Source organism: Macrobrachium rosenbergii, chromosome 25 (assembly GCF_040412425.1).
Source record: "Macrobrachium rosenbergii isolate ZJJX-2024 chromosome 25, ASM4041242v1, whole genome shotgun sequence".
Lineage (NCBI taxonomy): Eukaryota > Metazoa > Arthropoda > Malacostraca > Decapoda > Palaemonidae > Macrobrachium > Macrobrachium rosenbergii.
The window spans coordinates 28,847,319-28,863,743 of record NC_089765.1 but is presented as its reverse complement, the minus strand read 5'-3'; the positions used below and the strand labels follow the sequence as shown (position 1 = coordinate 28,863,743).

General features: G+C 35.9%; 1 protein-coding gene across 1 annotated transcript in view; it reads left to right on the top strand.

The window, feature by feature from the left end:
- The window catches only part of LOC136852519 (YLP motif-containing protein 1-like), a 277,111-nt gene that overhangs the window by 151,809 nt on the left and 108,877 nt on the right, over positions 1 to 16,425 (top strand). The window contains 2 exon segments of the mRNA XM_067127217.1: positions 1,786 to 1,905; positions 10,893 to 11,069. Of these exon segments, the coding sequence (XP_066983318.1) occupies positions 1,786 to 1,905; positions 10,893 to 11,069 (297 nt within the window).

Genomic DNA, 16,425 nt, shown 5'->3' with positions numbered 1-16,425 from the left:
AATAATATCTCATCTTCTGAAACCTCTATAAGCCAGTTTGCTGACTTTTTACCTTTCTTGAGGACAGATAGGAAGTCGTCTCCCTCTACCATCAGGGGGTATAGGTCAGTGCTTTTTTTGGTGTTTAAGCATAGGGGCCTGCATCTGTCATCCAACCAAGGTCTCAGCAACCTTGTCAGATTTTTTGAAACCTCCAAATTCGAAAAGCCTGGAATTTGGACATTGTTCTGAAGTGGCCAATACTGCCACGCCCTCTACAGGTTAAGATGACCAGAGTCAGTGCCTGCCTGAAGCAGCTCTCTTACCATTTAAGTTACAACAAGCGTTAACCCGTTGCTAGCAACCTGTCTAGTTCAAAATCGTCATCTTTATTAATGGTTTGGATTAGAACATGTCCATGATTTCCACCTCCTCGCAATGTGGAATCAGCTACGTAATTGCTTGGTAAGTCACTTATATAAAAATGAAATTTTTATGATGAAATAAAGTTTTATATATTATGCTTTCCAAGCATAATCGGAGCCCACCCTCCTCCTCTCAGTGAACATTTGGGCATCAAACGAATTGAATCGCTATGCTGAGTTGTACATATCCGTCCCAAAGTGGGTGGGGACCCTGTCACTTGCATAAGTGATGGTGGCACCACTGCGAAAATTTGAATTTCGTTAGACTACTGTGTAAAAAGCTAGTAGCTATGTAATTGCTTGGTAGGTATATATAAAACTTGATTTTATCATAAAAAATGTCATACTTTGGACTAACCTTGGTGATAAGCCTGGTAATTTTATTTTTTTATTTTTATTTATTTATTGTTTTTTTTTTGCCAGAGAGATCTGCAGAATATATCAGTTGTTTGAAAGATTTCCAGAAAAGGACTGATAATTCATTAGTGTACAAATTATTCTGTATATATTCTGTAATAACACTTGGTGATAAACCTGGTAATTTTATTTATTTATTTTTACTAGAGAGATCTACATAACATATATATCAGTAGTTTGAAAGATTTCCAGAAAAGGACTGATAATTCATTAGTGTACAAATTATATATCCAGTATTGATGGCCATTATACTTCTAACCCTATACAAGGAAAGGCTCACATAGAAATGTTTATGATAATGATGATAATAGTATTGAAGACCATTAGATTTGTTTTTCCATTTCAGAGTAAATGTCAATTTTATAATTCCTCACTGAGACTGTTATCTTTCAAATTTGGTTTTAGTGGTAAAGTCTTTTAAAAGTACTTCTTTATTCAGGGCAAGAGTACTGTATGCTGTATTGATTTTTTAATGTGGGAGTAACTCTACAGCCTCTGGTCTGCTCAGTCAGTCTTATTCATGCTATTAAAGTTTTACTTTTGATTTTACATTTGCTCTTTTACATAGCACTAATTGACGAGGCTCTGGATTTTATTCTAAAATTATTCTTGTTACTCAGATGAAGCTGTTAGTTCCACAATATTCAGAATTTTATTCAGGAGATTTTGTGGAAAGGTTTGAAAAATAAGTAAGGAATCATCTGCTCCCATTTCTGAGAGATATTCATTCTTACAGAGCATATTGCTATTTGTGTGTGGGTATTGATATGTTTTGTCTTAGCCATTATCCACTTGCGAGCCAGCTCATAAAATAAAGTTCCTTTATTTAAATGCCCAAATTTAATTGTAACAGTTAATATGGAATTGTTCTGCCAAATCCCATTTATGGTAGTTGAAGGCATATGTTTGAAGTGATTTTTGTTGTTAAACTTAACTAATACAAATCTAAAAATCACTCCTGAAGGATCGAGAAATAGAAAATGGAGGAAGCCCGCCAAGGATACTTAGCCTGGATGATTACTTCATGGTTGAGACTGAAAAAATGGTTGAGGACCCAGACACAGGAAGGAAAGTGAAAACCAAAGTAAGTCTTTTATCTTGACAAATTTTTTTCATAGTCTAACAATTGTTACAGATTTATGTTTGGCATTCTTATAGCTTTAGAACAGAATGTTTTTGTTTAGAGATGCTCCACAAGTTTTAATGGGGTTACATCCCGGTAAACTTATCTTAAGACAAAAATATCCTAAGTTGAAAATGCATTTTAATAGACCAATCCCAATGAACACCATAGCATGGTCTAGCCTACCTTAAATATGCTTAGAACACTTACATTATCCTACAGTTGGGCAGAATCATAACACAAAACCCATTTTACAATGAAGTGCTGAATATCTCGTATTTGATAAAGTACTGTGCAGAAAGTGAGGAACAGAATGGTTGTGTGGATGCCCAGACTTAAATTCTTGCTTAAGTCTGGAATGTTACTAGGCTAAATGGCATACTGTTCTTTATTGGGTCTTCTGTCCCTATAACAAGTAACTTCTCCATCTCACTGATCAGCCCAGCTCTTAACTCTGTGGTGAGAGTGGAATTTACAGATGCCAAAGGTTTTACAGCATCACGTATTCACTTTTTATCCTTAAGGTGGTCAAGATCATTGATTTCATTGAATGCTCTATACAGGTATTCCCCTACTTACGATGGGGTTAGGTTCCAAAAAACCCATCGTTTGTTGAAAAAATCGTAACTCGAATATGGCCTAGCCTACACTAGGGTAATCAGTACCATCTATACATATATGGCAGCCTAGCCTACACTACACAGTATACTTTATACATATATGGTATAGTAATTATTAGTGTCAGCTAATTCTGCAGGTTCAATGCAGACTGACATGATAAGCCAGTATTAAGAGAAATTGAATAACAAAAAGGCCTGGCCTGCACTTTGCGTATATCATATACGGTAGCCTAGCCTACATTATACTGTATTCTATTTTCACATAACACGCCGTATTATACAAACATCAAAATAACGAATGTGCATCTTTTCCATGGATCTTTTAAAATGTTATGCTTTACTACACTGTATCCAATCGTAAATATTCTTAAACTGCTTTTGCATTATAAATTCGATCATAGCGATCAAATGTTTTGGTTTCGAATCGATCACGCTGGTCTTTATTTCGATGCATTTAACTCGGTTCAGAGGGCATTTCTTGCTTCAAGTTAGCGTAAATGAATCTCTAGATACTTTATTTATAAGGGACATGTGTATTTTTCGTTATACAAAGTGTTTTTATGTCGAAATATAACTTAAATATGTCTCGTTGTGAAATTATTTTAGCCATTTTTTTCGTTAGTAGATGACGTTGGCGGCTGGCCCTTTGTTTTGTGTAAACAAAAAAAATCAAGATTCCGTTCGCTATTTTCTCTTGATTTCATCATCATACCACAAGCTTTTCATATGTATCTTTTATCGACGTGAAAACAGCAGTAATATGTGTTCTTTCATGTCCAGTAGTTTTGATTAAAACTCTTTCCAATTTTATTTGCGGTCGAGTTTCATCCATGTTGCCAATGTACGATAATTTATAGTCATTAGCAGCTTGAACATTCTTTTCTCAGCGTCAGCTACAACTTGCAGCTTAATTTTATTGCAGCAGTATATTTCCTTGCCGATCTTTTCTCCAAAGCGGATAAGGGTAGTGTAAAAACATATCAGTACTTGAACGTCATTTTTAACATAACTACGATAATTGTTTAACCGTACGATGGTTGAAATACAAGCAAAACAGTTGTTATCCGATTTGGTTATTAGCAAAACAACAGAGTCTCGTTCGGTTGTTTATGGCTGTACGCATTTTTGCAAGAGTATAAGGTTACTAACAATGCTTTTATTATTCTCTTACTTTTTTAACTACAAGATGGAATAAAGAGATGGAGAAAAAGAAGTTGGTCTATTGTAAGTTGGTCTTTCTTGCTGCCTGATTCTACGGCAATTGTAGTGTACGCTGTTGCTTGTGCCCGCTCGAAATTTAAAAATATTTTCTAAATATTGTCGTACCGGTATTAATTGCTAACTCCATCGTAAACTCGAATTATCGTAAGACGAATTATCGTCACTCGTGCACTACCTGTATTTTAACTTCCGACACAACGAGGGCAAGTGAGGTCGGCTCATTGAATTAATGTACCTATTCCAGCCTCTCGGGCCAACGTATCGCATAATCGCACGCTGCCTTATTGTACGTTGTTGCCTCGCGCCAGTCGCCCGCGAAATTTAAAAATACGTATTTTCAAAATATTGTCATATCGATATTAATTGCTAATCCCATCGTAAAAGCTAATTATCGTAAGTCGAATTATCGTAACTCGAGCACTACCTGTACTGAGTTTCATTTGTGTACAGTAGTGACCATATTGCAGACTGGGAGATAAGGAGTGCTGCTGCTGCCTAGATGCCCAGCACTTACTTGAGAGTTTTGTATCACATATTGCTAGCCTTGGAACAAATCATAATTTAGTAGGGAGTCCCCAGTTAATGGCATTTCGGTTTTACACCGCTTAGCTAACGACAAAGTTAACCAGATTTTCACCGCAGGGAAGCGGTTTATCAGCACTGATAAACTGCTCAACGGGGCTATTAACTGGTTAACAGTGCCATTAAGCAGATCATAGGCACTTTCAGCATTGTTAACCGGTTAACAGCACCGTTAAGCATCATAGGCACTTTCAGCATCTTAAATGCCATTTATTTGGTAAACAGTGATTTTTGGTTACCAGCACTTGGCTGTTAACCGAACCCTCGCCGTTAACCAGGGACTGCCTGTATTTGGAATACAGCATCTGCAGAATATACGTTTTTGTGATTACTGTCGCAAAGTAAAAATATTGTAAAAAGGATCATTAACCTTGGGAGCACATGTATGTGAAATTTATTGTAAAGTAGTACAGGTTGACCATCACTAATCCAACATCATTGGGACCTGGAGGGTGCCGGATTAGCCATTTTGCCGGATTAGCCATTTGTTAGCCTAGAATACACGAAACCCAGTAGCTAAGCACCTCTTAGAATTAAAGTATCCCATAAATCAGTACAAGTTGGTTGATAAAGAAAAGACAATTATCAAATACAGGTAGTCCTCGAGTTACGATAATTCGACTTAGGATATTTCGAGTTTATGATGGGGTTAGCAATAATTAATACAGATACGAAAATATTTAGGAAAAAATATTTTTAGATTTCACGCAGGCGCAGGCAGCGAGAGAGACCAACTTACAATAGACCAACTTCTTTTCCTCCATCTCTTTATTCCATCTGCTAGTTAAAAAAGTAAAAGAGAATGATAAAAGTATTGTTAGGAACGTTATACTCTTGCGTAAATGCGTACAGCCATAAACAACCGAATGGGAAACTGTTGTTTTGCTAATAATGGTATCGGATAACAACTGTTGTGCTTGTATTTCAACCATCGTATGGTAATACACAATTACTGTAGTTATGTTACAAATGACGTTAAATACTGTACAATAGGACTGATATATTTTTTACACTATACCCTTATTTGGAGAAAAGATCGGCAGGGAAATATACTGCTACAGTAACTTTAAGCTGCGAGTTGTAGCTGAAGCTGAGAAAACAATGTTGAAGCTGCCAATGACTATAAATTATCATGCATCGGCAGCATGGATGAAACTCGACCGTAAATAAAACTAGAGAGAATGTATTTTAATCAAAACTACTGGGCATGAAAGAATACAAATTACTACTGTTTTCACGCCGATAAAAGATAAATACGTAAAGTTCGTATTATGATGAAATCAAGAGAAAATAGCGAACGGAATCTTGATTTTTTTCACACAAAACAAACATTCCCCCAAAACGGCCAGCCGCGATTCCCGAGAACGTCATATATTAACAAAACAAATAGCTGAATTAGTTTCACAATGAGACATTTAAGTTATATTTCGACTTAAAAACACTTCATATAACGGAAAATATCCTCGCCCTAAATAAATAAAGTATCCATATTCATTTACGCTAACTAGAAGTAAGAAAAGTGCTTTCAACTTAGTTAAATGCGGCGAAATAAACACCGTGATACCGATTCCCAAAACAAAACTGATCTCAATTTATAATACAATTGGAAACACTGTAGTAAAGCATAACTTTTTAAAAGATCCATGAAAAAGATGCACATTTGTTATGTTGATGTTTGTATAATACTGTTAATATGTGAATAGAGTTCAGTATAATGTAGGCTAGGCTACCAGTTTGTTGATGCAGCACACTGTGCCACGAAATCAAAGCGGCCAGCGAGCGAGTTAGCGCAGCGACCCGGGAAATTTGAAAATTAATGCGGAAACATTGGAAATTACTCTAGCCGAAATTTGTGCCGGATTACTGATTGTCCCGGACTACTGATTGCCGGATTAGTGATGGTCAACCTGTATTTGATATCCTTGATTTTCTATTTTGTTCATTATTAGTTAGAGTGTTGGAACAAGAATGTTCAAGTACTTTATTGTGTATTCAGTAAATTTTTCATAAAATTAGTAATTTAAATGGGAGTCTTGATTTGGTGGTATTATAGTTAAGTTTTGCAGTACTGTAATGCAATATTGATTATTTTATGAATTCATGAATTTGGAATAGTTTTCAGAATGGTAATGACAGAATGCTTGAGGCTTTATTTGTATCTGATATTTAAATGTAACTAACTTACAAATTTTTTCAAAGACATGTCATTGGTTTAGTGTAGTCTATGCTAAAAACTATATGTTCCTTTGGGAATACAAACCATCACATATGAAGGTAGTTACAAAGATAGCCGTGTTTGTGGCTCTGGTGAATGAGTGGGGAACCTCATATCCTCCTCACAGATGCCCATCTATCATATATTTTGACTGTTCCATGTACGATTTGTGTACTAACAATCTCCATCTTCCTTTGGATTAATGTGGCCGAGTTTAACATAAAAAATTTTGTATACTTTTTTTTTATTTTTGTCTTGGGTGGTTGTGTTTTTCTCAGATGAAGAAAAATTGACCTATGTAGATGTGAGGATTATGGTTGGCCATGCTGCTGCTTCATGTCCCCTGCATCTTGTAAACACACTTAATTTTCATTCTTAATGTTGAGGCAGGGCTTGTGTCTATTCTTTCCCATGTAAGAAATATGTGGATTGGGCTTTCCTCAGTGAGAAGGGATGTAAAGAGGAAAGGGAGGATGAGGCATTTATATTCCACTGGTGATGCCATTAGATCCTGCTGAGTCTGTCTTTTGCTATCTTTTATTCCTTAACCACCTTTAAAGAATGCTTCTTTCTTATTGAGGGTTAGCTGCCCCCCACTTGAGAATTGGGTCACTCCTTGCCTTTCCCCTCTGATAATACTGATGATCTGTCCAAGTTTCATGAGATTTCATCCTACGGGTATTTTAACCCTCACAGGCTAACCTAAATATACATAACAAAACCCCATGACTGGGCAGACTTTAAGGTTTACCAATTAAAAAAAGCATCAGTGGGAAGTGGAAGACATACAAATGCTCATGGTTATAAAAAAATTCTCAAAAATTTTCTCTACCTACCACAGGAAGTTGAAAGGGTATATTTCCAATCCTATGTTTGGCCTCTTTGCTGAGACACTTGTAAAAATACCAGCTAATTTTATTGAGCAATAAATATTTTCAATAAGTTATGTAGTTATTACAATTACAGCTAACATATTTTAAAAGATAAGAACTAAAAATAGCAACATTCCTTAAGCATATTTTTCAATGAATATGTATGAGACGGACTGGGACGGGGAGATTTAACACCATCCCCCATGAAATCTTCTGAATGACTTACAGTATACTCCTCATGTCACTGAGTTGAGGTCTGAGTGTTGCCATAAAATGCCATATTGTCATTTATGGCTCATTCCCACAATTTGAATGTTTTCCTGCAAAATTTATTCAGATATTGCTCATAAATATACCCAGGGATTGCTGCTGGTTGTAGTTCTTATCTTTTATGCTAGGATGTCAGCTATAATTGCAATTTTACAAAGAAAAGTGTGAAGAAATATTAGAAAAACATTTATACCTCACAAAAAGGTACTGCATCTCCCCATCTCAGTAAACCTTGTAAATATTTTACAATAAATATACTCAGAATTTGTTACTGATTTTAGTTCTTATCTGTTAGGATATTTTGTGAGCTGTAATTATAATTTTAGAAAATAAAATAGAATAAATTATTAGAAAAAATATGTATAACACTAAAATTAGCATATTGTTACAAGTGTCTTGGATAAGAGGCCCTGCACAGGGTTGTAAATAATCACATTCAACTAATCGTGCAAGTTACAGGGAAATTTTTTAGTATTTTTTTCCTACACCATGTGCATTTGCATAATATCTTCCTCTTTCCATTGAAGTGTTTTTTTCTTAAATTGGCCACCCTTAAAGTTTGCCTGGTCTGGGGGTGTGCTATTTATATATTTAGCCTGTTCTTTAAGGGTTAAAGGATTTGTACAGTAGTGTACTGTAAGAAAGCAAAATATAAGGAAGAAAGAGAGAGCGAGAGAGATAGAGATCTGAGGTATTGCTTACTTTGAAGGCTATACAATAAGACACTCACACTCATTCACTTTTTATATTTTACACTATTCTCACTTAATTTATTACTGTATTTTCCCATTTTTTATTTTTACAATCCAAAAGATAAACGCAATTGTTTGCATAGGGTATGTACGTATGCACATACTCATTTGCTGGTGTTGATGGTGTGAGATTTCATTTATAAATAGCACAGTATGTTACCAGCATCTATACATTTGCATTTTAAATATTTTTACAGTAATTAAGAAATGAAGTTTTCACTGTCAATATTAATGTGGACCCTTAGGCATGGGGCATGTGGTCACAGGCAGAGCATCTCCACATAGTTTTGTCAGTTAAAGGCCATCTTCCTCAGCCTCTGCACATTTGTGAGATCCTTAGAGGATCAGTGCTTGGGATCATGTAGTTTGACCACCATTGCCGACTCCAGGAATTAGCCGAGCACCCTCTCCAAGTTATTTGCCATGTAGTGATGAAGGTTGTCATTTGGGTAGTTGAGAATGGTGTTACCATCATTTCAGAGTTGGGAAATGTATTCACTGGCACCATGACCGGGTAGTTCAAGATCCTTCCTTCAGAATAATTACTCAACATCAAAAGTTGTAGGGATTCCTACTCACTGACCTGTTGATGGTGCCCTTGAAGAGCAGACTCCCAGTGTACTGCTCTCTTCAATTAGTTCTGGCTGCTTCACAGATAAAGATTAGTGCTGCAAGTGTGGCGCAGTCTGGATGTCCACTCTTTTCTTCCCTTTCTCTTCAGGCAGATCCTTGTCAAGTTGTGGCTGTCTGCATGCAAATGAAGGAGTTTGTCTTTCCCCCGAAAGGAGTTGTTCCCAGATTTTTGGATCTAGTCTCCAAAGCCCTGAATCCTTTCTAGATGGTGGAGATTTCACCGGTCGGTTCCATAGTTGTCTTGAATCCTTGTAGCTTCACATATGGTGGTTATCCAGCTTAGAGTTTGAGAGGGGCTCCTTAGCAATTGCAGTAGGTGAGTTAATACACAGTGTGGGACAGAATTTACCCTATACCCTGGCAAATGGTTAAAGTTCATTGCATGGTGTAACAAAACAGAATACTGATGCACCTAATTTGTCAGCTCCTTGGATTGCAGATATCTTGATCTTATATCAGTACCAAAACAGGTTGTCCCTCCCAGCAGTCAGGGTCTGTAGAATTGCTCTCTCACATGGCCTGATTCAGCATGGCATGAATTTTGGCCCTGAACAAGACATTTCAGACTTATTAATCACTATGGCCAGTCTCTCAACAAGTTTTCTTCAAAACTTCCTGGCTGGAATTTAACTCTGGTCACAAAGAGTGTGACCAAACCTCCTTACGACCCTTTTCAGGAGGTTTTGCTCCTGGGTTTTACCCTTATGACTGTTTACATGGTGTTCCTGGTCTCCTGGAAGCGTGTCAGTAAAATCCATGTCTAGTCTGGCTTGGAATACATTTGCGGAATTGGTCTTCCTTCAGGTTGTCCTTTCCCTTGTATGTCATGCCTGAGACTTTTATGTTCCCCCCTGCGGCCATCCATGCCTTGCCAACATCAGTGACATGTGAAGGTGATTTTTATTCCCCTGTTTGTGAATTGAAGTTAATCTTTGCCAGACCAGGTACCTGTCCAAGAACACAGTTACTTTCTGGCTTTTTCAAGTTATCACAAAGGCTTAAGATAAAGTTTTGGAGGCTGCTTTGTTGCAGGAATGTGGAGGTGCTATTCCACTTTTACCAGAATCTGTTAATAGAATGTAATTCACAAGAATTTAGATATTTGTTGGGACCAGTTGTAGCAGTTGGCCCAGTGTTACTGACCGGAGTGGCTTGTGAGACTCCCCTTTCTCCTCCTCCGTGTGATCCATTATCCTTGTACGTTCTGGCACTGTTATTAGGCTGCTATTCCAGGATTTTTGTCTTATGCCTCATAAAAGTATTTGGTATCATTGGTAATGAATTCCTATTGAGTAAAAACCATTGCTTTTATGTATTTGGCTTCCAGCTTTGGTTGGCTGACTGCTTGCAGGGTTTTCCTTCTTGCCTGACCTTGAGGATTCTATGAGGATTGGCCTGGCGTCATATTTTGTCTTCATACCTCACTGTCATTTATCAAGACACACGGGATGGTTGCACCTTCATCCTTCCACCTGTATTGCATTCAGGCAACATATTATTAATGGATTTTCATTGGAAAACAGTGCTTTACAACGGAAAACATGTTTTTCAGTGAAAAAAACAATAACAATGACCGGAGTGAATTGCCTTCCCCCTTCCCTTCCCCTCATTTATGTTGTTTTGTCCTTCTTATGTAACTGAAGGAGGCATAGCAGGTAGCAGCATAGAGTCTTGCATGAAAAAGTTGTAGCATATAAGAAAGGGTTGGTATTGAAAAAAATTTTCACAAAAACTTTATTTTTTATATTTTTAAATATTGTCTTAAATACTTTTACTCTTTCAGATTATGGAATATGAATATGAACCAGACTTGGAGGACAGCTACAGGTTATCTTTAATTAAGTCATTCAAGAAACAGGTGGATGATGGATTCTTCCCATTCATTGTTATAGACTGCGTAAATCATAGGCTAGATCATTTCAATGAAATATTGTCCTATGGTAAAAAGAACTCATTTGAGGTAAGTGTCAAAATATCTTGTGTAAGAGTAACTCCTACCTTTTAATTTTGAGCTATGAGTATCTGTTACACTATCAATTTTGGTGAGACTTAGAGGATGTGTTTTCATTTTTCATCATTTGTACCCTAAATATTGGGATTTTTTTTTGAGTAGTTTGGGTTATGTCTTAAATATTAGAGTACCATTTTTAGATGAAGACATTAATGATGATCCATATTCTTTTGTACACTTCTCATAGCTATATCACAACAGAGATATGAGCGAGTATTTGCACAACAGGATGTTTTTATTGAACATTCATGTATTCTTTAATGCCATAGGTGATAATATAAACCACATAATTATTAATGGAATGCCTGTGGATAAAAGTAAGAGAAAAATTCTTGTCAAAAGGGAGGGATGGGTCAGTAAGAACATCAGAAGAAGAAGAAGAAAGATGCTGGGCAGAGCATTCTTTTTAGGTCATGGTTAGGAGATATGAGGGGAATAATTTGACTGATATATGAGAAGCTGATAACGACACCCAAGTGCTGGAATGAATTCACTTATTTTGAAGTGGAATCAGTAAAAAAAGAAACTTGACAAATGGAAATCTCTAGGGTGGAATCATTGCAAAGATGTTTTTGTAAGCTGAAATTATACATTGTATACTATCTAGCCCTTAAACGCCTGTTGGACGTTTTAAACGTCGTCCAAAATTGTCTGTCGAATGCCGAGTGGACGTTGCAAACATCAACTGAAAATGCTTTTTTTAAATATTCGCGGAAAAATAATTGTAGGCCTAGTTTGCGGAAGATTTCAAATCCCGCGCCTCGGCGGATGCTGGGAGTTCACGGATCCAGCTGTTGTTTTGTTTCTGAGCGTCACCCAGATGCGCATGCGCGAATTTCCCCCATCTCGCATCAGAGAGCATCAGAGCAGCACCTTGCGGGAGCGATATTTTGACGCAGACGTGTTTTGTTGAACTTTTGCGAGTGTCAGCGTATTCGTGCTGCAACAGAATGTTTGCAGAGATGTCACAAAGGCGTCAGGACCGTGAAAGGCGCATATTGCCTGTTGGAAGTGAGCATGTGAGGTGAGTTTTAGACTGGGATGCTGGAGAAGGACCCAGCATCCAAAGTGAATTTTAAGATTCGGTCAACTTTGACTCAACCGAAATGATTGAAAAACGCATCCGTAAGCCATAATTATTACATTCGAGTAACAATCAATCATTTACCTTCATTTTGCAACAAACGGAAAGTCTCTAGCACAATATCTAGAATTTTGGTGAATTTTTGAAAAAAAAAATTTTCCTCCGCTCCGCACGCGCGAACTCCGCTGAAAATCCTGTCATTTCTTGCGTCAGCTTGCCGTAATTTTTTCGCCGTTTCATATTATTCGTTACATAAAGTGTCATACATCAAAATGTGCGCAATTTCATGTAGAATACAACAAAAAATATATCATTCCTTTAGCTCTTCACAGTGTTTTAATATTTACATCGAAATCACGATAACTGACAAAATTTTAACATTCGGTCAAATTTGACTCGATTTTAAATGGTCGAAAAACGCATCCGTAAGCCATAATTATTACATTCGAGTAACAATCAATCATTTACCTTCATTTTGCAACAAACGGAAAGTCTCTAGCACAATATTTAGAATTTTGGTGAATTTAAAAAAAAAAAAAAATTCCTCAGCTCCGCGCGCGCGAACTCCGCTAAAAATCCTGTCATTTCTTGCGTCAGCTTGCCGTAATTTTTTCGTCGTTTCATATTATTCGTTACATAAAGTGTTTACATCAAAATGTGCGCAATTTCATGTAGAATACAACAAAAAATATATCATTCCTTTAGCTCTTCACAGTTTTTTAATATTTACATCGAAATCACGGTAACTGACAAAATTTTAACATTTGGTCAATTTTGATTCGACCGAAATGATTGAAAAACGCATCCGTAAGCCATAATTATTACATTCGAGTAACAATCAATCATTTACCTTCATTTTGCAACAAACGGAAAGTCTCTAGCACATTATTTAGATTTTTGGTGAATTTTTGAAAAAAAAAAATTTTTCCTTCGCTCCGCCCGCACGTACTCCGCTGAAAATCCTAGCATCTCTTGCGTCAGCTTGCCGTAATTTTTTCGCCATTTCATATTATTCGTTACATAAAGTGTTATACATCAAAATGTGCGCAATTTCATGTAGAATACAACAAAAAATGTCATTCCTTTAGCACTTCACAGTTTTTTAATATTTCGCCGAAATCACGATAACTGACAAAATTTTAACATTCGATCAACTTTGATTCGACCGAAATGATCGAAAAACGCATCCGTAAGCCATAATTATTACATTTGAGTAACAATCAATCATTTACCTTCATTTTGCAACAAACGGAAAGTCTCTAGCACATTATTTAGATTTTTGGTGAATTTTTGAAAAAAAATTTTCCTTCGCTCTATTCGTGCGTGCATTCGCTGAAAATACCTGGCATTTCTTGCGTCAGCTTGCTGTAATTTTTTTGTCGTTTCATATTATTCGTTACATAAAGTGTTATACATCAAAATGTGCGAAATTTCATGTAGAATACAACAAAAAATATGTCATTCCTTTAGCTCTTCACAGTTTTTAATATTTTCACGAAATCACAATAACTGACAAAATTTTAACATTCGGTCAACTTTGACTCGACCGAAATGATCGAAAACGCATCCGTAAGCCATAATTATTACATTCGAGTAACAATCAATCATTTACCTTCATTTTGCAACAAACGTAAAGTCTCTATCACAATATGTAGATTTTTGGTGAATTTTTGAAAAAAAATTTTCCTTCGCTCCAACAAGTCGCGAACTCCGCTGAAAATCCTGTCATTTCTTGCGTCAGCTTGCCGTAATTTTTTCTCCGTTTCATATTATTCGTTACATAAAGTGTTATACATCAAAATGTGCGCAATTTCATGTAGAATACAACAAAAAATATATCATTCCTTTAGCTCTTCACAGTTTTTTAATATTTACATCGAAATCAACCTTCGGTCAACTTTAACTTGATCGAAATGGTTCAAAAATGCAATTGTAAGCTAAAAAACTTACAGCCTAGTAATTTTCAATCAATTTCCTTCATTTTGGCACAATTGGAAAGTCTCTAGCACAATATTTTGATTTTTGGTGAATTTTTGAAAAACTTTTTTTACGTCAGTGCGTTCTAGTTTAATTCATGCATCATTTTGTGATAATATTTTCTCTGTGTTGCTTTAATCGTTTTACAATCTGTTATATACCAAAATCATCGCAATTTAGTGTACAATACAACTAAAAAAACTTAACTCATTAGCTTCAACCGTTTTTTCCTTACAGCGATTTGTATACAATTATATACGAGTTTTTTTTCGTTGTCATATATTCCAATATTTATATATGATAATGATATTTTTTTATTTCTGATGGTTGCATACTAAACTTCAGGCAATGAGAGAAAAAGGAGCCAAAATGAACTCTTAATCTTGAAAACTAAGCGCTGTGATTTTTGAAAAACTTTTTCTGCTTCGCGCTACCTCTCGGAGGCCGCCGGCATACGGGAGACGTTTTTGAAAATAGGGCTTCGGCGTTAAAGGGCTAGACTGTTTTTTGAGAATCTGGAATGAGGAAGCAAAGGCTGATGGTTGGGAATTGGAAGTCATAGCAAGGGCACCAAAGAATGGTGACCTGACTGACATGTTGATTGTGATGAAACTATGCAGTATGTGTATTCTGCTTAGGCTAGAGAAAGAAATTGGTAAAAAGCATAGAGATGAACGATCTGGTTTTATAAAAGTGTTTCAGAAACTGTGACAGATAGATTGAAAGGGAAAGAGGGTGTATGAATAAGTTGCTTATTATGGAAGTTAGGTAAGACATTTGAGATTATGGGATTAAACCTGCATGTGTTGTATATAGACCTAAAAATTGCTCATGATAAAATTCAAATCATTATAATGTCAGTGTTAAGTAGAGCTTTTTAAAGTTTGGTGAAGGTATTTTGGTGATAGGAATTACGAGTTGATGATGAAGGGGAAACTTTTGTTAGAACACATAGATGGAGAAGTGATGGATTTCATGTAAGAGTAGGTTTCAGAAAAGGGCTTATTTTTTTATTACTGTTGTTTAATGTTATGTGGGTAAATGGAAGCTAAGGAAACAGAGAAATGAAAATTAGGAAAGCATGTGAATGATTGGAAGTGGTTCGTTATAGTAGAAATTTGGAGTAAGTGGAATAGCTAATGGTGGGAAGAGAGAAAACATGAATTACAGAATAGATGAAGCAAGGAAGATTGTTGGAAATCTGAAGGGAAATTAAGGAGAGTTGAGGAATGTCAGTGGAAGCTAAATCTAAAAAAAAATATTAAGGGTATTGTTATATCTATTCTTTGTGGTAATGAAATATGGAGCAGGAAGGGAATAGAAGATGGCATGTGGAAGTTAAGGTGAATCATTGACACTCCATGTGTAGAGTATAAGACTATTAAAGGGTGAGAAATATATACAGTAATCCCTTGATTATCTGAATTTATAGAGCCAAGGCCCAGTTGCATAATAGCAAAATCCAGACAAGGCCAAGTAAAAAAATCTAGGGTGTTCAAGGGCAACTCCGTACCCTTCTTAACCCTACCTTGTCAGTGTTGCATAACCATAAACACTAAATAATGTTTATAATGTTTATAAACAGCAACCATCACACTTTAAACAGAAAACTTTATGCAAAAGGCAATTATCTACCTTTTTCCCATATTTATAACAAAATTTATTGCATACACTTTGAAAAATGCAACCCCCTTCTTTTTTGGTCTCTTGTAAATGACAAACAATTATTTTTTAGTTGCTAAAAGAAATGGATTGTTACAGGAATTATTATTCTTATTTTTGTACATAAATGTAAAATGGATATGCAGAGGTAAACTAAAATACTTTAAGTCGAAATAAAATCCCTCAAAATTGTAAAACAGCTCTTTCACGATTTTTTGTTTATGTCCATACTTGATGTTTTTGTCAGTTCTTTGGTAAGTGGTGCTCATGACATAAGCCAAAAGTTTGGTAATTTTGTTTGAAAGCCTAGCTTAGTACAATCTACTGAAAATGAAATTCGCTCTACAAGCATAGTCTAGTATATTATGTACTAAAAATGAAAAAATGATTTGTTTTCTCTCTTATTTTTTTTTTTCTTTTTTTCTTATTTTGTTTTGTTCTTATTTTTTTTTCACTCTCTCTCTCTCTCTCTCTCTCTCTCTCTTCATTTGTTTTGTTCTTATTTTTTTTTTTTTTTTTGCTAAGCGTGATTTACTGTACAGTATTTCATCACTGTGATTGGTGTTGTTGACGGGGTTACTC